General features: G+C 38.6%; 1 protein-coding gene across 11 annotated transcripts in view; it reads left to right on the top strand.

The window, feature by feature from the left end:
- The window catches only part of CACNB2 (calcium voltage-gated channel auxiliary subunit beta 2), a 247,207-nt gene that overhangs the window by 8,344 nt on the left and 217,248 nt on the right, over positions 1 to 21,615 (top strand). For all 11 annotated transcript variants that reach the window (XM_038127523.1, XM_038127518.1, XM_038127525.1 and 8 more), the window contains exon 2: positions 2,349 to 2,441. In XM_038127523.1, coding sequence (XP_037983451.1) covers positions 2,349 to 2,441 — 93 coding nt within the window. The remainder of the gene's footprint in view (positions 1 to 2,348; positions 2,442 to 21,615) is intronic.

The following is a 21,615-nucleotide window of genomic DNA, read 5'->3' as shown; positions in this document are numbered from 1 at the left end:
TCTGTACTTGTAACATATTCTTTTACTGCTCTTATTTGTTTTATTGTCATCACTCTAGACTCAGTCCCTCTTTTGTCTCTCCTAGTTTTTTTGTGTTAGCAAACTGAGCGCTATAATACTTTAAATAAAATAAATGTTGTTGAAACTAGAGACAAATACAAAATGTATGACTGTGAGAGAGAATATGTGTACAAGTTTTTAATTATCTCCTTGGGAATTACACAATATTGTACTGTACACTATTAATGAAATTGCCTAGGTAGTGTGGTCTTCATGTAGATGCTTTATATTCTTGAGCTCCTTTGTGAATGTTAGAAATAGTTTCTTTTTTTGTAAGTGTATTTCTATATTCTTCCACAAAAAATTGTAGGAAAGGAATTCAGAATATTAGTGTGTAATCCTAGACAATTAACTGAATGGGAACCATTCAGAGCAGGTAAATTTTGATTTAAAGATGTTGTTATAGTTGAAGAATACTGCTGTCAGAGATACTTTTTATGTATTTTAGGTACTTTGATATTATATTAGGTGGAATATTATATTAATTGTATTATACTAGGTGTAAAAAGATGATTCTGGTAGAACTGTCTATTATAACTGGAAAATATTTTCAATAATTTGGTTGTAACAGTGGTTCTCATCTACTAATTACTCTTTTTGATCCAGAAAGACCTTTTCATTTCCAGCAAGTTCTTCAGTTATACAAGATTCCTTTTAGAAATGCAACTATGTAAAACTATTCCTGATTGAAATTTAATTTTGTATTTTGAGACCTGCTGGGTTACATTCCTAGACTCATCAGAAAGTCCTATTTTCACTCCCATAATCTTCAACATGCTGATTTTTGTATAGTTCTGCCCTAACCAGCATGCGCAGAATCAATTTGGGTGCCTTTCAGAAATTTCTTACATGGCTGTTTTGCAGTTTTGAAAAAAATCATATGAGCTTGGCAAAATGTCTTTCCCATGAATCTGTTTTTTGGGGGGTACAACATTGCTTTTGTTGTAGGTCATTGTTAGGTTAGTGAGATAACAGATACTGTTTTTGCTGAGAATGAGAGTCCAGCTGACAGAACTACTGTTCCTTGAGTCATCCTTCCTAAAAGATTGGCACATTAGATTTCATCTAGTGCTCCAAACTCACCCAGAATCAACGCAGTTAGAGTTTGAGACTGTTCTCTTGCATCTGATGGAGGCAAGTTACCTGGATTTGTCAAGTGATCTGAAGTTAGAAGTGGTTATCTGTAGTCCTCCTCAGATAGTCTCTGACTGCAAAATATTTAATCACACTTACTGTATGTGTTACTGTTAAGAACAGCACTCACATTTTGAAAACACAATATTAAAAATCTGCCAGTATGAGATTTTAAGTGTTTCAGCCTGCACTGGAGCCCTCTTTCCCTACTGAGAACCAGTAAACTCAGGCCCAAAGCTCTGAAGGTTGCAGAGCCCAGAGGTGGTGTCATGGCAGAGTTTACAGTCTACACAGTTTGCACTCACTTACACAGAAATAACTAGTTGCAAATAATAGAGTTTTGAACTATTTCTTTTTTTCCCTGGTAATTTAATGTAAAAATATTTATTGATGATCCATGTTTAATGCACGAAATAATGGCTTTTTGTGAACACATGTATGCATTTGCTTTGTTTCTAAACCATGATTTTCTGTATTTCTAAACCATAGTTTTAAAGTTTGTTGTAGACAGCCATAGCTTTCTCCTCATGTCTCTTTAAATTCCTAGTAGATAAAAGTAGATAAAAGATGCCTTGCTTTTTAGTAGCGTATTACCCCTCTCCCAGTTACACATATAGTCCTTTTATTATTGTTACACTGCTTTTACTTTCTTGAACTTACTGTAAAAAAAATTAGTATTGTAAAATCTCCCTCAGTTGTAAGATTGTATCAACAAGTTGTTTGTCACTTCTTGCTGTTTAATGTTCCCTCAGCTGACTTGGCTCATAGCTGTGATGTGCTGGAGACTGCCCCAGAACCTCCTTTCCTGCTTTGTTTATTTAAACTAGCTGCACAACAAACTGTACTTTTTAATCGCTGTGACTTAGGTAAATAGTGCTATATCTGTGTGAGTCTATAAATATGTTTCTGAACCCAAATGTGAAAAAAACCCAACAACAGCAAAACATTTAGGGCTCAATTGACCAAGCCTGGTGAGCAGTTGTACATACATCCCATCAGTTACTTACTGAATATGTGTTATTGATTGACACAAAGCTGATAATCTGAATCCCTGCTAGCCTAGGAGACACTGGAAGCTTTCTGTGCAACACAGACTAATGCTGTAGTGCTGTTTCTCTAATCTGTGTTTTTTTGTTTTTATTTTTTTTAAACAGTCCTATGGTAAAGGGGCAAGAAGAAAAAACCGATTTAAAGGATCAGATGGGAGTACATCTTCTGACACTACCTCCAACAGTTTTGTACGCCAGGTATGGGTTTTCAGCTTCTGCAAGAGTGGATGGCTTGCTGGTGTAAATGTTCAAAATATGATTTTTAATTTATTTTTTGTAAGTTGTCAACTCAGACTGATGCTGTAGTCTGAGAAATAGCAGAAGTCTCTTCTGGCACAATGAAAAATACTTGGTTGCTATTGTTTTGATCTTGGCATAAAAATACTTTTTCATTTCTCATTCCTTTCCATGTATAGTAGTTACCCTTATTTTTGTTACTCTAATGCTATCAGGTGATTAAAGCTGGTGGAGGAGGCCGAGTCTGATGGAAGTCCCTAAAGTGGCAACATTTGGAAGAAAGAATCAAAACCCTACCAATCCTCAGGGTTTTCCTGCTTAAAATAGTGCTAACACTGCTGCATGAGGCAGTGTTAACCTAGATGCTTTCCTCCCACATCCCAGTGTTATTTTGAGGCATGGCTTGGAGGGGAAATCCTTGGCAGCATTTGTTCCCATTGCACTGATGCTGGAAAGAGCCTGTAGAAGATGGGATGGTGCTGTAGGCTTCTGTGCCTGGGTGCCTGTGTGTCTGCTGCAAAGGGAGAGATCTTGGTGGATCCCATGGGGATCCCAGACCAGTGTGGGTGCTTGCAGGACAGCTCATTCTGGCCAGCAGAGGGTGGCTGGAAGTGTATCCAGAGCCCAGGGTGGCTCTGCTGCTGCTGTGCTTCTGAGGAAGGAGGGTGTGTGTCAATGGATGCATGGCTGACAGCTTGGAGAGCAGAAATGGTACCCAGAGCACAGCAGTGGCTAAGCCTGTGCAGGCTGAAACATAGTTCTTCATGCCCAGCTGATTCAAACTATGGTGTCTTCAATGCAGACCTTGCCATCTTTTTCAGAGAGCTTCTGGAATTTGGGAGCTTTCATAGCAGAGGGAGCTTTTTTTTACCATAAGCAGGCTTCACACCTCCTTCTCTACTGGCTTGTTCTTCATATCCCTTCATCCCAAATTATTTAATGACTCCATTGATGTTGCATTGATTGTATCAGTACACATCTCCTGTGTACAAAATTCTTTGATTTTGTCCTGCTGTGATTGTATTGGTAGGGTTTTTGGTATGCTGTGGATTTGATAAAGTCAGGTCTTTATTACATTTCAGTATTTGTTGGACATAGACATGAAATATGAATTGATCATGGGAGTTTTCATTGCCAGTATACTATATCAAGGTGGAAACCCTGGATCAAGTAAATTACTTGTTTGGAACATTTTGTCCTGTCTTAAAATACTGTGAGTCTAAGTAGTGTTTGAGAGTAGCAACAGGATCTCTCCGTTCCAAGGAATCTTTGTAAGGAATTCTGTGTTGCTGTTTTCCTTAGCTCCTTGTGGATATTCAATTCAGCCTGGAACATTTTTAGCAGAGTGTGAGTGTTTATTTTACACCAGCTGCACATGCTTCTTTGCCTTTCTTGTTTACCTAAATGAAATCTGAAGTTGGTCTCAAGTGTCTCCTCTTGCTTCTCGTCATGGTGAGAAGCAGGGCAAAGAGGATCCACAAGGAGGTGGATCATCAAACCAAGTAGTGATGTTGAGGTGGGCTCCTGTAGTCGTTGGAGATCTGGTTGTCTCTACAGAATGTGAGGCATGATTTATCAAATCTCCAGAACTACCATAGGAAGCTGGTTTGGTGAGCTGTAGGCTAAGTGTGTCTGTATCTTTCTGAGGGCTTTAAAAGGAGTGTGACTTCAAGTGTAGATTTTTACAGAAGACATTTATAAATTTCCATGAAACAAAATTTAGTAGTTACTCAAGTGATGTAATACAAATGATTGAAAGGTGAGTAGCTTCTGTGAAAAATTAGAGATGTCATAGATTGCTGAAGCAAAACTCAGCTTTGAAACTGTATTGTCACTGAAGATAATGAAGGGATGTTAATGAATAAATTAATTAATGAAGAAATACGTTACATGAAATTGTGCAGAGTAAATTTAAAAAAAATCCCCACAAAACATTCCTACCAAGTAATGTACAGACAGAGCCATTCAAGTTGTAGCAGATGTATGAGAGAAATAAATGCCTCTTCACAGTTGCTGCTGAGACATTTATGTCAGAGCTTGGATTCCATCTTCAGCAGGCTTTCCTGCTCTGATTCTTCTCCTGGGACAGCTTGGTTTCTCTTGTACTAAGGAAGGGTTGCCACCAACATGACCAGGGTGCCCAGTGTTCCAGATATTAAACAGAATGGGGGCAGAGTTTTCTGCTGGCTCAGCTGCTGTGCCCTTCCCAGAAACTCTCATGGTATGCATATTGTTTATCTCCAGCTATCTTGTAGGATATTTAACATGGTATAAATGAACATACTTGTTTTGCAATCACCATTTATTTTCAGGAAAAAGATATAATTACAATAATTTTGTCTTTTTCGAAGATGGATGAAAATTGCAGAAAAGCAGGGCAGACAAATGAATTTAAACCCCATAGAGTCCATAGAGTCAGTGATGTACTGTTAATTTCCTGTTATTTTATTTTAGTGCTGTATTAAAACCAAGAAATAAGTTCTTGATTAAAAATGAATTTGTGGAGTTGTTTAATGGGGGTTTTGATCGAGACATAGGATACATGCAACCTGTTTGTTTCAGCAATGCTTATGATGCCTATAGCTGCCTTTTGTTTCTCCAACCTCCTTTCCCTCCCTCAGTTCCTGTTTCCTTTCTCATTTACTTCTTAACTTCTCCTGCCACTTTATTGTGCATCTCTATAAGTACTTCCCTCTGCACTGAAGAAGGAATCCCAGGGCTGTCCTGAACATTTATCACCAGGATCTGTCTGCATTCCTCATAAAGAAGAAAGAATGTTTGCAAGGCGCTTTTGTGTCATATTTAGCTGGCCTATCCCTGAGCTGGGGCAGCTGTGAGAGGTGTGCAGGTTCTTGTCATAAGCATTAGTGGAAAGTGGCAGTTCCTAACACAGAAATATATTATGGCTGGATAAAAGAAGACAAATACGTCTAGTCCTAAGGAAATGTTGTGCACTTGGAAGGCAATTGAGGCATTTGGCAAGAGCAAGGATATAGGATTCCATCTTTTGAATCCACAGAGCTGTTGGGCATTTAAGTTATAGCTGCTGCAAGATGGAGGGACTTCATGTTTATTGCTAACATTGATAAACTCTATTGTCTGGGTTTTAGTATTTTGTTAAAGACATATGCCCCTCTTGCTCCAATATATATACCAGGCAACTTTCTTGCTATGCATAACACATGCTACAGTAATAAAAATTATACCAACTTTGTGCTGTCTCCTTCAAATGAAACTAAGTAACATTCAAATTGCTTGAAAACTCCTGCTGTTGTATAAGAAGAATGAAATGTGGTCTGCACAGCCCTGTGTTCAATGATCTTTTCCATTTAAATCTGTTTTGTGGAGTGCTGAAATAGAGCAGAGCAATTTATCCAGTATTGTTTCTGTTGTGTATAAAAGAAGACTTAAACTGGAGCAAAAGCATCTGTATATAATATACAAATTAAGCCCCCATTATTTTCAGTCCAGTTAAAGCTCCTTTGTGCTGTGAATTTTATGTATTGATATAGATTTTTATTATAATTTTTACTTGTGACACTATAATATGTGTGAGATTTTAAGGGAATGTTTGGATCGTGTTCTATTTGTTTGTTACAAAAAATGTTTGTTTAGTTTTGTCTGCAGCATGTTATTGATGATATTTGAGCTTAAAAAAATAACAACAATTTGGCCTTCTTTTTATTTGCTATCAACTACTGCTTGTCTTTTCAATACCAGGAGAGGGAATTTTTTTCCTCTCTGTTTTCTTGTGAAGTTGTATTGGCAATTAAGCTGTGTATTTGGAAAGCAGAAGCATCATTGCACAGCAATCAGCTCCTAACTAAATGTAATAATGTCTTTAGGGAACCAAAGGACATTGTGTTATATGGTTTTCATCATCTTTTTTGAGCTTTGGAGTGATAAGCAGCTTGTTCTTAGGGTTAGTTATGAAAGACTGAATTGGATTTGAGTTCTAGTTGTTGCCATTTTGACTGATGCTTGGTAATGGCTTTGTTCCCAAGGGTTTCTTCAAAATACAGATCAGACAACATGTTTTGCACTCGACACTATGGCACTTCCCAGGAACATTATTTTAGGCAAATTGCATGTTCTGATAGCATTACATATTTTGTGGTTGTGCTTCCGGACCTGTCTTTGTCAAGGTTTTATTTTAAATCGTAATGATTAATCAGAGAGGCAGGCTAAGTTGTTGGGATTTTTATGTATTGCAAAGGCAGATTAAATTGTGAAATAGGCTGTTGTCTATGGACTGGCTTACAGAAATATTTAAGGATCTACAAATCTGTTTTTTTTTCCTTTAAATATTGGCTTGATGCCTGTTATACTGTGTTCACTCAAAAACACAGCTATAAATAATTATGTAGGGAATTCATCATTCTTCTGCTTTCCTCTAAGGACTTTTGACTAGCTGTGTAATTACCTATTGAATTTTATGAATGGTAAAACTAAAATTTGCTCTAAAAACCAATTTGAAAATATTGACTTAGCTTTGCTCATAAACATGCCTCTTAATCTTGATTTCACCAGAGAACTGGGCCGTGTCAGAAATGTATTCCTCTTGTTTTAATTGCCTTTTTTCTTCCACGTGTAGAGCTTAGCTTTGATTTTTAATTATTTTATCTTTTCATGAGGGGAAGTGCTTATGTATTCAGCTCATAGATGCAGCCTGCTAGTGAGGCTGTGCATTTACAGGCTGAGCCACAAAGAACTGGTGTGGAGTGGGCAAAGATACTAGCTTTGGTCTTCATGCCCAGTGCTAACAATCATAGGCTGAAAACCTACGTGTATTTAACCTGCTAGGACTATTCCTGCTTCTTGAAGAATATATGTGAACAAGATTGTGGCTAGCCAGAAAATCTAAATAAATGATTACAAATAGGGCTCATTTGCCTATTAATATCTTCTTACATCCTTTGTGGGCCTCAAATTATGAGACATGTTTTGCTTGTAGAGAGAAAAAAGGGCTTTGCAGACTTGCCATTGGCTTTGACCCATAAGAAATGAGGTATGTGAGGCACTTTTAGAGGTATTGTGCAAATACTGATTGTAATACATTAACATATATACCTGCTGCTCAGCTTAATTTTCTCATCTCCTATTTTTTTATGCAAATGTCTGGAGTTGTTTTTTTTAGGTTTTTTCCTGGTCTCTTTCTGCAGATTTCACTGAAAGCCACATCAGTGATGCTTGTGGCCTGTGCTCGCTGTTGTGGTTGCATTGAAGCCTTACAAGTGATAAATTCTAGAAAGTCTGCTTATTTCAAACACATCAAAACTGTTATTTCACGGGGAATTGATACAATTGTGGTGCCCTATGTTTTTCACCATAAATTGTAAGTTATTGAAAGAAATGCATTGCACTTGGATAAAACCAAATTACAGCAAGGTTGGTGTAGGGAGTATGATGTGTGTACTGCTTTGTTCTTCTGGTGATAGTGAGAGCAACCAAACTTTCCTCTGAAGGCCAGTGTGCGACTCCAAATCCTGGTTTGTAGTCACACACAGTTTCAGGGTGACCTGCTGTTTGTACTGAGCAAAGTGAATCAGCTCTTAGTCAAATCCACTGAGACTGCCTGTGTTGTGATACTACTCCAGGAGTAGTACTGGCATGGGAAAGCAGCTGTTTCTTATGTATTTCTTGTTGTATGAAGTATACCAAGTTCACAGCAGGGCGAGGAACTTACAGCAGTGCAGGTATTCATAGGAATATGTCGGTTCAGCTGTTGATGCAGAGTTTCATTTGTGGCTCATAAATCAGTAAGTAGTAAATAGTTCTCAGTTCCTCCGTCGTGGTAAAAAGCAGTTGGATGGGGAGTGGGAGGAGGAAGGACAGCTTTTAGAAAAGGCCTGGGTTGGGAGCATGGGGATGGAGGAAGGGGTTGGGGGGAGAAAGGGACTTTCCCTTCGGATGGCACTTGTGGAGCTGCAGACATGGGGGGAGAAAAAATCACATTAGGCTCATTGAGCTATAGATTTCCTTGGCTGTAGTAAGAGTTTGAAAAGTCTCCTTTTTTGGCCTGGAGAGAATAGAACAGATGCCCCTATAAAGCATGGGATTTTGGCAGGCATGACTGGAGGGGAGATGGCTGAGAAAAAGCTGTCAGAAAGGAAGTTCATTTGTGGACTTCAGTTCTTTCATGGGCCCTTTTTTGCCTCAAATGGTTTCTAAGAATAGAAGTCAAAATGTTGCCATGTGTTTAAAAAAAACCCCACACACCCTCTAACCAAAACAAACAGGCAAAACATCTTAATGCTCTTCTGACATGTCCGTTTATACTTTTTGTAGCACGGTAAGAGAAAATTAACAGGGCGGGGGGAGACAACTAAATGTAATTCTTTATAAAAAACAGAAGGGTAGGAGCTCTCTTTAAAGCCTTGAATTGTTTGATGTTACTCTGCATGCGGCTGAAGTCAACACATCCTTTTCCAAGGAGCGGTGGAAATTTTGAAGATGGGGTCTCATACCTGATGTCTGCTGAGATGATTGCCAGTATTGCTTTGGAGCTTGCTAAGATGATGGGGGGGTGTTGAGAGGTGTCTTGAGAGGTCAAACGTGGCCTGCTGCGAGAGAACAAGGGAGATGGAAGCTCTGAAGGGGGGTGGGTGGCATCCCTGGGGAGGGGCAGCTGTTGGCATTCCCGTTGCTGCTGGCTATGTGCTTCTCTGGTTCTGCCAGGGGAGAGGAGGAATGGGGCTTTCCAGTTGCTCAGTGTCTGCCACAACCATCACTCAGTCACCTTTGGCAGGTCAGGTCCGTCATTTTGTAGCGGGGCCTTCAAAAGGTGTGACAGGACTCGTGCTTGGCTGAGCCGGGGGGTTTCTGCAGGTGACAGAGCTGCCACCATGCAGAGGAGGGCGAGGAGGAGGAGGCAGGGGCTCAGTTGTTTGGACAGGCAGAGGTGTGAGGGGTTTTTAAGCATTTAGTGAAACTGGTGAAGGATTTTTGGTAAAGATGCAGTTGGAGACTCTTCTGTTGTGGTGGATGGCATATGGAATGAGCAGAAAGCCTAAAATGGGTTAGGCTTAAGCCTTTGTCTTTGGCCAGATACCTTTATAGCTGCTGATTGCTCTCTGCCTGTGTCCATCTTTCAGCTTTGTTCTAATCAGAGTGGACTTCGCAAAAGTCGAAAGCCTTAGAGCTGTGCTGGGAACCTCCTTGCCTGTATTTGCTGCTCCCTTGTGTGGGGTACAGGAGTTTTTCCTTTTTCCATGGAAAAAACTACACAGTTGTAAACAGTTAACATCAAAATTAGGAATAGGACTAAATGAGAATCAAGTGTTTTGTTTTATTTTGTCCCCTGCTTCTCCCAGAAAATCCACTGTGGTTTCTAGTTCTTGTGTGCAACATTGTCTATAAATTTGTGGTGAGATGCAAGGTTTATTATATGCTATCATAGATGTCTCATACAGACATACAAAATATCTGCAATGAAAGAAGGTTTCTGATGCATATATTTAATTATAGTGAGTGCAAAGACTGTAAAAATGTTTTATGAAGATAAATGCAGTATTTTTACAACTTTTACTTATGGGCCCGTGTAGTTGGAAATTTTTTTAACAGGGCCTTAAAATATGGAGGTTCTTTTTAGAAATAACATGTTTTAATTCACTTGCAAAATTCAGTTTCTAATTACATTTAAGTGCATCATAAACAATTTTTTAGTTCCTGAAGTGTTTTCTGTAATTTTCAATATTGCATTGATTTTCAGGACTTGCATTTATGCTGTGTGGTTTTGATTGGGAACAAACACCTAACACAAGGGAACAGTTTGATCCTCTGTAAAGCAAATGTCATCTTCTGCTCCAAAATGCAGGCAGATTCATAGGAAAATAACTGCTGTTTGGCCAATGTGCAGCAAGCTGCTTCAGTTTCTCTCCGTTGTGAAGATGAGCTGCTCCCAGTTGCTCGCAGGGCTCGGGGAGTAAAGAAAGATCCTTTGCAATTAGCCAAGGGGATTTACTGAATCTTTTGTTTTTCACAATACTCCACCAGTACATTTCTGCTTCAACTCAGGAGTGCTTAGTGTTGTCCCTCACTAATGGATACACTGCAAAATATATGTGCCATTTCTGTTTAGTCACAAAATTGCCAGTTCTATGGACAGTTGCAGCAGAGAGCTGTCTTCTCTTGTGCTATGTGTTTAGACAGTATTTCCAGTGCTAATTATGTGTTCCTGTATACTTGAATGTTGCTTTTTTGGTGTGATCTTTCTCAGACTTTGCTGGAATACTAGGTTCATTGAAAAGATTTGTGCTTCAGTACTTTTTAAATTAATTGTAAATCTTTTCAGGAATTTAAATTTTTAATTTTTTTTTTTTATCAAATTGTAGAGTGACATCCATGTGAGCACAATTTAGTGAGTGTTGTTTCCACTGACGGTCACTTAATATTTCAATTCCTGAATATGACTGATCTGAAAAAGAGTAGGACCTTAAGCAAATCTAGGTATATAAAAACACGTCTTTAAAATCTGATATTGTAGAATATATGAATTCTTTTTCCTCTGCCAAAGGAAATAAGTAATTAATTATACTCTTGAGACGTGCAGTATTAATTCTAAGCACCATATAAATCTGTAGTCCCCTATGTGTTACATGGTTTTAATCAGATGGTTTACTAATAGGATAATCAGGTCTTGGATAGGAAAGAGAAGTAATTCCTGCAAGCAGACAGGGAGCTGAAAGAGGGGAGGATGGATGAAGTGAAAAAGGTGTGAGAAAAATGAAGCGAAAAAGGAGAAATATAATTCATGCTTTTGATACTCTTCCTCCTATTGTCTCCGCTGGTGTTTCCAACTTTTCAGTTGTTTGCAGATTGAACCTGGTGAATCTATTGCAGGATGGAAGATAGCCTTCTCTTTTATGCCAAATTACCTTTAATTGCTATGTCTTTCATGTTAGAAATACAGCTTTAAGCCATGGTTGGTCAGATGGCTCTCAAAAATGTCCTTATCAGATCCTGCTTTTGCAGGGACTGAGCTGAAGGCAGGCATCATTGCTCCTGTAGAAACAGTGAAGCAGAGCTAGTTGGGTTTACTTTTCCTACAAATGGAGGAAAGTATAGTATATGTTCAGTAATCTCCTCTTGTTACTTTTCTAAATATGTGTTATTGCATGTGTAGTTCTCTGAAAAATCAATCACTTTGTCCAGCTTCTTTGACCTTATTTATTTTTTAGGAATCCTTTTGAAAACAATATTGTGTCAAGGAAATGTTTGTTTACAATAAGGAAAGAGTAAAGAGTATTTCAGCCTTGTCCTTGAAATAATTGCTGAGAAAATTGCCAGAGTTAGTAATAGAGTTTAATCAGGAGTCGGTTGTTTTAAACACCTCTTTCCAAGATTAGCTAGAATTTATCCATCATCTGCCATTTAAACTGAAATGGGAAAAGGATGCTTTCCTCACCTGCTTATATTGTTAAATAAAATGCTGAAATAATATGTTAAAGTAAAATTTCCCATACTAAGGAGAAGTGTTTGCTCAAACTCCATAAATAGTTTGAAGATATTAAAGGTTAAAATATATAAAATCTTCATGTTCCTGTTATTATCTGAGAAAAGTAAACAGTATTAAAATGCTATTAAAGACGTTGCAAAGAAATGAAAGCACATCAATAGATTTAAACAATTATGTTGTTACTATACTTTGAAATCTGAATGTAGAAAATTAATCAACACTTTACACAATAAATAAGTGTGATGGTAAAGTATGGTGTTGAGATAAAGCCTTGGAATGAGATGACAGAGCCAAGTGAAAGAGACACAGCATCATTTTGAGGCCCAAGAAGCAGTGATTCATTGGAGATAGTCTGGCAGAATTGGCAGTGTGCCATGTGTTTTTTTTTTATGGAAATAACTCTGGAAGGTTGAAGATTTTTTTCTAGTCTTACTGATTAATTGCTCATAAACAAGAGCTGCTTAGAACGATACTTGAATTTTTTGCACAGTTCTCAGCCTCCATATGATATTTATTTATTTTAGAAAGATTCCTGGCTGTTTGAAGTACATAGGAGTATCACAGTTTATCTTTCTTGCAAATTTTTCCTAGTCAGAGTTCAACTCACACCTTACTTAATTTGGTCCTGTAATATGCCTAAAAATCAATGTGGTAAAATCCTGTTTAGCGCAGCATTTGGGATTTAATCTGGTATTCCTTCTATCAGAAATCTGCTCTCTACTGTGGCGAAGTTCATTACATCAGCCCAGAGCTCAGTCCTTACTCTCAGAAGATCCTTTGGTCTCCTGTGACATGTGATGTCACGCTCTCTTTGTTAACCTACACCCTGTATTGTATCTTAAAGCACGGTCATCTAAACCTAGGGTATTTCCAGCATGCATCAAGTGTATATCACTTGAAGAATGTCCTATTAGTTCTTAAATTTTTGGAAGGGTAAATGGAGCCCAAAACCACTGGAAAATGTGTATTTTTGATACTAAGTCTCCTGCATGTAACTGTAGCTATGGTTATTTGCTTGTTGATGTGGCAAAGCACTTGTGGGTTGCTTACATTTACCATGGAATTACTAATAGCCAGGGGAAATAAAGAGATGAAATAATAATGAAAACCACTGTTCCAGTGTTTGCTTCATTAAATAAAAGAGAGAAAGTTCATCCATGGGAACAAGCATACGATGTTACAATTTTGGGAGATGTGTGCATCATTTGTCCTTTTATCAATGCTGCAAAACAAAAGCCCAGCCCCAGTTCTGAGGGGAATATTTGCCGATGGTTCACTTGGGGTTGCTCTGAAATGAATCTCCTTGTACTGTGCTTCTGACTAAAGACTGCAGCATATTGGTCAGAAAGTGGCATTGATCTTTTCTGTATTTCTAATTTTTGTGCTGTTAAGTACTAACCTGTTTTGACTTGCCAGTGCTGTTGGTCCTGCAGGCTGTTTGCAAGTAAAGACAGACCTTGGCCAGATGAAATTATTATCTCTTCTGTTTCCATGACAGTTTTAATTTTCCCCCATTGGAAAATCTGTAATCATCTTAAAATACTGGATCAATTTACACATCCAAAAAAAAAGAGCCCTTGATTAGACATCAAATGACCTCCTCTTATTGCCTGAATATTTGGTAGATGGACTTGGGGGAAATCCTTTTCCTAGGTTGTAAAAAATTTAAACAGAAAGTTTCTAGGCAGGCTTGGCAGCATACATAAGATTTTATTTTTCATGTTAGGAAAGTTCACTACATTTATAAGACTGGTATTATTCATGGTTTTTTTCAGAACACATGCATAAAGTCAAGCAGCTGCAGCTAACAGTTAATCTGGCAAACATTTACTTCTGCTTGCTCTGTGTACCACTCAGGGATTTTTCTCTGCTAGCTCTTTATAAGGGTTTTTGTAAGGTCTCACCAATGTGGTGCTGCCAGCTGTGAAACAGGACCTTAACTTGGTCTTATTTGTACTAATGGACTTCCCTTTCGAGTCTTTTAAACTGTGTATGCAGTTATAACTAAATTTATAACTAAATTTTTCTATGAAAGTGGTATTTTAGTGGTCATTCAAGAGTTGGAAATACAGTTTCCCTTGTGTTTCCAGGAAGACAGGATCTGCCTGAAAATGCATCATCAGTTTTATTACATAAGTTATCCCCAAAACAGAGCAGTATGAAAATCTGAAATGTGCATAAACCCCATCTCTGCCAACTTGGGAAAGTGCTTTTCTTTGTTTTGCCCTTGATTGGCAGGAATACTGTCAGCCACGGGGGCACGGAGGCACCCTGAGACAAGAGAGTGGGCTGCTGGAGAATCATTTGCCAATGCTGCAGCTCCCAAAATGTGTTTGTGCTGCTTTGCTGGGCCAGTGGGGCTGCACAGGCTGCTCAGCTGGTGGCAAGGGGGGATTGGATGCTTTGTCCCAGCAGGGCTCCTGTCCAGCCCCAGGTGGTGTTGCTTGAGTGCTGCTTTGGGTCAAGTGTTGCATGCTGCTTCAGAGGACTGTAGGAATGGTCCTGTGGGTTTTTACTATACATGGGATGGCCCCTGGCTGAAGAGTGTGGTTGAAGTCCTTATCATGCCAAAAGCCATCAAACTTGGATGCCATAGTCACTCTGGTTTTGCCCACGCTGTGGGAAGCCCCTGGGTTGGGAGCACACCCTATGTGCAGCATAACAAGCAGGGATGCATATAAACACCATTGCCATTTTCCTCACCCCTGCGTTGTAGTTTCCCTGGAAGGGAAGCAGTTTGCAAGGAGGCCCAACCTGCTGTGTGTTTCAGAAGTTTCTGAGTTTGGGCAATGGCTGGACCATTTTCTCCCTGTGACTGCTGGGCGTTTCTCCCACACACTGTCTTGTTGGCATGGGTGTCCCCAGCTGCTAACAGGAGACTTTAAATCCTGTTTCAAAAGAATGTTTTAATGAAAAATGTATTGGAAATCGTGATGTCAGCAGGTGTTAGGTATGAGATAGGTCAGGAAGCAGACAGAAATGGAAATGAAGGTAATGTGTCAGCACACAGAAGAATTCCCAGCCTTTGTAGGCAGAAACCCCAGAATACCAGGGTAAACAATAGGAAATTTTCTCACTATAGCTACAAACATTTTACAGGCCCCATTTTCTGTATAGAATATTCTAGGGATTTTGGAATAGAACCGATTTATCAGATTGCTAGCAGTCTGTTGTTTGTTAGGTCTCTAGGCACCATAAATGAGGGTGACTGAGGCATTTGGCTAAATGTTGTTTGCTCCTTATTTGGTATATCATTGCCATTTAAGAGAGTATCTATTAATTACTATCCACTTATGCAAACTTGTCTGTTTTTTCATGAGAAGATAGGGTACAATTTGAACTATTCTATTTTAGAATCTTTTTTTTCCTTGCTTTTATCCTGATCTTCTTAGGAGAAAAGGAGAACCTGGTACATAGTCTCTGTTGCTTAGCTCGTTTTGCTTGCCTCCAGTGGATGCTGTAGGCATTAGGCAGGGAGGAGAGTACTTTTTGAGTTCATCCGAGCTAGGAGCATTCTTGTGTGTGCTTGATGGTTATGGAGACAGACCATCTCTTCCAGAAGTTGATTTGTATTGCCTAAATTGGTCTTGTGCTCTGGAATACTGTCCACAAGAAGGAACTGCAGTCCCACTGAGTTCGGGGGAGCATCAGGGAACTGGTTTTCTCATTTAGCTGCCTGTGGTTGGTTCTGTGAATAGTCTCTTTTGCTCATACAGAGGTCTGATGCTCAGGCTTTCTTCTAGACTGATGTTTCTGGAGCTGTTTAGCATTAATAGAACTTGTTTAGCTATTGAGCACAGATTCAGCGCACATTGCTATAGTGTTTTCTGGTCTATACATCTTATTTCAATGGAAACTTTTTGCATCTGTTCTACTCATATGTTCTGATACCTGTGGGGTGTAGAATACAGCAGCACATAAGCTGGTTTTAATTGTATTGCTGTTCTGCATTGAGTGACTCATTGCTTTGGAGACTGAGTTGATAAAAAATTTGCAGATCTCATTAATCTAATACTGTAATTCCTGAGAAACATTACACTGAAAAAGCCCATTGTTCAGATGGTGCATGGTAACTTTTACTCCATGGAATAGTAAGTACTATGGTCTTCATGAAACAATCCCAGGTGTAATTTTCTAGCAACTAAAAATAGAACACAAGGACTTTATAGAAACCAAAAAATGATGCCTTGGAACTCAGACCCCAGGGAGACTTGGATCAAGAGTTTTAAGAGGCTTCAGTTTCATTCTATTAGTCATATGATTCATCGTCATTAATATCAACCTTGAAGCTTTTCTGAACAGTGACATTTTTATTTATTTTTCCATATGTAGTAGATTGATGACAACCACCTGATTGACCAAGAGATTGGTTTTAGAACTATTTTACAGCTCTTGTTTTATGTAGTGGTAGTCCATAAAGGGACAGAATAACAACAATAAAAAAAGGAAAACCTCATGCATCTTTGTTCCCCTTTAGTTTTATGATTCTCATTTAGACAAAATTTTTAATGCAGAACATAGCTAAGTGAGCTACTTCTAAAATTTTTAGAGCTAAATTGATTATGTTCTTGTTTCACTATTTGTTTTTACTTTGTCTTGGAATATAGTGTCTCATATCTTCTCTGCTTCCCTCCCCCTCCCAAAAGGCCCAACCCCAAAAGAGCTAATGAAGGGTCCCTGCAATCCATTTTTGCATATAAGAAGTTTTGAAGGTGAGGAGAAACTGAAAATAATGTTTGGTATTGCAAACAATCATTCCCAATATTAATTTTAATGGAATGTGTGTATTGTAGGAATGACAAACAAAAAAGTAGGAGCAAAAACAGTGGAGAGAGCACTGGAAAACACTTGATCATAGTCAATCTTCAATGTCTCACTTCAAAGACAGTAACACTAGGTCAGTTTTAGCCTGCTTTCTGGGATCTGGGCAGCCCAACTCCACCTGAGCTTGAAGAGCTCCTGTCTGGAGCAAAAGCTTGGTCTGTAACAACCTTCAGGGTAAGTGCCAGAGTTTGCAGCCTTTTTGTATCTTTTGGGAGTAATATTTTTGGTGTAGTAAAGTTGCTATGGTAATATACTAAGAATGAAAATTCTGGATGTGGTAAAGTATATGGACAGTTCTTAACTTAAACCACACTCCCTGGTTGTAATTTTTTAATGCTGTAAGAAGACAGCAGGATGAATTTGAAGCTGAGCTTTGCTTTTTTTAATCCACAGGATGTTTGTGTGTGTGTGTGTGTGTGTACTTGCTTTATTTCCTTTTTGTCTGGAGGACATAAAAGTAGTTTTCTTGCCCTGAAGTTGTGGGCAGACTGGTGGGCACCTGATGTGTGAACTTAACCTACATTTTCTGAAGGGCAATGGTCCATGAGTTACAGTGATTACTTTTTTTTTTTGGCTCACATAAACGACATCTGCTCTGTTCAATGTTGTGTGCATTCCAGGGACTTTCTGTTTATTGCAAGTACAAACTAGGCACCGAAACTCCAATTTAAGAAATATTTCTTTAACTTCTTATAATTCGAGATTTTGACCTCCAGTTTAGTTTGGAGAGTATGCCTACATGTAATTCAGTCTAGTATGTGGTGTTTTAACATGTTTTGGTTCAAGATAGAGAAATATATGTAAGTGAGGAAGAGGTAAATTGTATGAACATAATTAGCTGTAATTGTGGGAGAATATTGCATAGACTGCAAGCTTTGTTATTTGTGAGTGTGACTTTCCCTGGCCCTGATGAAATGCAGACTTAATAGACACAAGTGGAAGTGGCTGTATCCTGGAGGAAAGGCTCTTGCCCCCTTGAAGCAGAGGCAGCTGATGCCTTGCTGTGACCACTGTTGCAGATCTGCGTGGGCTGTGAGCAGCCGTCCTGTTACACTGAGGAGGTGTAGAGGCACTGGTTTGTAAACTAGTACATCCTACTCTTAATCTTTCTTTTTGAGCCCTGCTTTGTTTCATAGTACTTTAGGCCATTGGTATTTGATTTTTTTTATCCTGTGAGTTAAAATTTAGCTACTGTGTTAAGAACAGTTATAAAAGAAGTGTCCCTCATTTTCTGAAGAAAATCTAAAATTGTATGCATTGAAGGTTTTTATAGTAATTTTTTACATATATATTTATTCAAAACATTGGGAAAAAAATTCTGTTTGCCCTGCTAGTGCTCTCCAGCATCTCTACATCTAAGCTTTATGTGTTGCTCCTAAGTTGCTGTGCCCCAGGTCTTTACCTTGCTGCCTCCACACTACATTGTGTCATCCGTCTGTTTCTTTAGATGTTAACATACATCTATTCACAAAACAGTGATCAAATTCATGCCACTGAGTAGTGTTCTCAGTATATCTTTAAGTCTGGAGACATACCATTTTTCTGTTCCTTAATTCTGGAGGCATGCCTTTTTTCTGTTCCTTGTCCGGAGTTTACGCTAGTTCTTCATTTATTTTACCTGTGGAATAACCTGGACTTTCCACCCTGATCTGAAGATGCTGGCTGCCATGCTAGACTACTAAAGGCTTGTTAAAGTTAAACATATTTCATTTTTATTCTTGCTTTTGTGGCAGTTGTAGATGCACAGACTGGTTCTGGTCATGATGTTTTTAAATTTATGGCTTTGTTTTTGCTTGACAAGAAAGGAAGACAAACTCTACAAGAAAATAAAATGTTCTCTTCTCTGGGATCAAGATGCATAACATGTAATATATTATGCAGAAAACTGTGCATTGTTTTCTAAACTATGCGCGTTTATTTCCAAAACTAAGCAAAATGGAATATGAACTGTAACAGAATAAAATAATGAAAGGATGAGGAGTTTTAAGTTTTCTCAGTAATGTCAAAAGTTAACATACTAGTTGTCTGTTTTTAAATATGGGAGGCATCACCAAAAGTAGTTTTTGATACCATTGTTATTATGAGACCAAGTGGCATTTTTTCTTTTCATTTTCCATGTATTTTTCTCTGAGTAATCCAAAACAATTATCTTACTGTCCTTAATATTTTAGATACAGATGATGAGATAGATATCTATCTGGACAGTTTGTGAAAGGCAATGAGACGTATGTATGTTAACCTGAAAAAATAATCATGGACTGACTAAAATTTAACCCCCATTAGTTTGTTGTTTTATTTGCATGCTAAGCAATTAAAAAAAAAAAGTTAATATGCATGCATTGTTTAATATCTACCAGGTACTACCTCTTTTGAATAATCCTGCAGGAAAATAGTTGAGCACTATTAGCAATATTACTAATATGATTGTAATTACTAATTGATTACTAATGATTGTACCAATTACCAAATTGCCATAATAACTTTCATAATGGAACGTCATTTATGTAATTTAAGTTTTTTATACATATACTTTTCCTTTAAGAGGTGTGGCAAAAAAGGAATTTCCTTTTTTTTCTGAAAAGGAAGTAAACAAATATGTTTTTATTGCAATTCTATTAGTTCAGAAAAATGCTAATTAAACACATTTATTTGATTGAAGATATAAATAGGTTTCCTCTTTGCTTTTCCGTGTGTCCTTTCCATTCAACTTTCCTAATACTACATATTTGGTTGCATGCATTCAATAGGTAATCTTCTTATCAGAAGGTTGCATTATCTTCTACTTAAACTGGATGAATCTAGTTAGTGAATTCCTATCACAGTGTGTCGTGTTTGGTGTACCACTAAATGGAATTCCCACTGTGTAACTCTCCTTCTTGATGTTATTTGAGCCTTGAGCCTTAGAGCTCCAGCAGTGTTGTGAGTCCCACCACACTGGTCAGAGTTTGAAAGTCATAAATCATATGATAGTTTGGGTTGGAAGGGGCCTTTGAAAGTCATCTAGTGCTGTCCCAATAAGCAGGGACATCTTCAACTGGATCAGGTTGCTGAGAGTCATGTCCAGGCTGGCCTTGAATGTTTCCTGGTATGGGGCATCTACCACCTCTCTGGGCAACTCCTTCCAGTGTCCCACTGCCCTCATCGTTAAAGTGTCTTCCTTGCATGTAGTCTAGATGTAGTCTAGTCTGAGATGAAGTTTCCTTCCCTTGTTCTTGAGGATGCTTGCACAGTGGTAGAAATTTCTTTCCATGCCTGTTCCTGTCCCCATTTTGGAGTTACTTTGAACTCTAGGGATGATTACTGGAAGCCTCAAAAAGACTCCTAGGACCACATTAGTAACAATGAGCTAAAGCTCAGTAGTCCTGAGTAATTTGTATCAGTTTTGGCTTTGTCTCACCCCTGCAATTCCTAGAGCTCTCTTTTTGAAGGACCCTCTGTGCTATCTTTTGCCTGTAAGTCACTGCTAAGATAATTCTTTCAAGTAAAATGAAATCTATTCTTTAATAAATGCAGCTCCTGAGTGGACGAGAAGATTGCTCAGAGTGGTGACTTCACAATAGGGCTGTTTTTAAGCAGATGTGTTTCTTGTTTCATTCCCTGGCTGGGAGTAGGGTTCAGGTGTCTGTAACCATTCCCTGCAAAGCCGATGTTATCGTCACCGGGTTCCCTCTGCAAGGAGAGATCTGTCCTTCTGTACACCAAGGTGGGCTATGGAATCTGCTCTTGGAGGTGAGACAGGGGGCCCAACGCTGGACAGGCTGCAGGAATCAAATATTTCAGACGTTGTAGTGGACACTTTAAATCTTGGACCCAAGGATGAGCTGGAAACAATTCCTGTGGAAGAAATTCAAGACCTTAAACCTGAGGATTTGCAGGAATCTGCTCCTTCTGAAACAACTCAGGACACTAAACCTGGGAGTGGACAGGTACAACAGAGGGATAACTGTAGATTAAGGTCTGGGGCATTTTTATAGTTGCAATAATGTATTTGTTAGCAATTATAAGCGTACTGTTTTTGAGTTGTACTTGAGAAGGCTTGCTTGGGTTTTATGGGTTCAGCCTGTTATTTCTCGAGGTTGTAGCTGTCAAGCCCCAGAAAGGCAGTGCATATCATGGGAACCCTTTTTGCTTCAACTAGGCAAAAGTTTATGTATGCCACTGTCTTCAGGGGGGTTGAGTGGAATGAGAGTATCTGTTGCAAGCTGACCTACATAGCCAACTTACAGGTGTAATGCTGAGCACTATCCATAATGGATAAATTGAGGCTATCCTTATATGAGAAGAGCTTTTGTGTGCAGTTGAAATTACTGGTCTCAGTTGAGAGTGATGCTAGAAATACGATTGTTCCTGTCTGTGGTATTTTTAGTGTTGGCTCCTCTGCAGAAAATTGCATTCTATTTGATATCACAGTTCATGGAGAAACATGAATATTGAGGGTTTCAAGTAGAGCAGGTGTAAAATAGGTTTTCTTCATTGGAACAAACTTAAATTATTTTTCAGTGTTGCTCTAAACAAGTGAAGAAAAGATCTCAGGAATAGGAGACAGGCTTTGATGACTGGTCCTGGTGATCTGACCTTTCACTGCAACACAAATCCTTGCTTTTCTGTGCTGCAAGAAGCAGATGTCCAAAATTCTGGACTGGGTTCTTGCCCAGAAATTTTCTCATCTTAATGTTTCTCTATAAAATTTCCCCATTTGTATGAACTGTTCAGTTCTCAGTGTAGCAGGCATTTGAAGCATCTCCTAAGCACCAGCTGAGTGTCCTACCCAGCAAGTATTTTCCTCCAAATTAGTAGTCCAGATCTACTAGAAGCCGGATCTCAGCCTGCTATCTACATCCTGAAGGAGTGTCT

The sequence above is a fragment of the Motacilla alba genome, chromosome 2 (assembly GCF_015832195.1).
Source record: "Motacilla alba alba isolate MOTALB_02 chromosome 2, Motacilla_alba_V1.0_pri, whole genome shotgun sequence".
NCBI classification, from domain to species: domain Eukaryota; kingdom Metazoa; phylum Chordata; class Aves; order Passeriformes; family Motacillidae; genus Motacilla; species Motacilla alba.
Note: the sequence above shows the minus strand (reverse complement) of the source record. Positions and strands in the feature narration are given on the sequence as shown.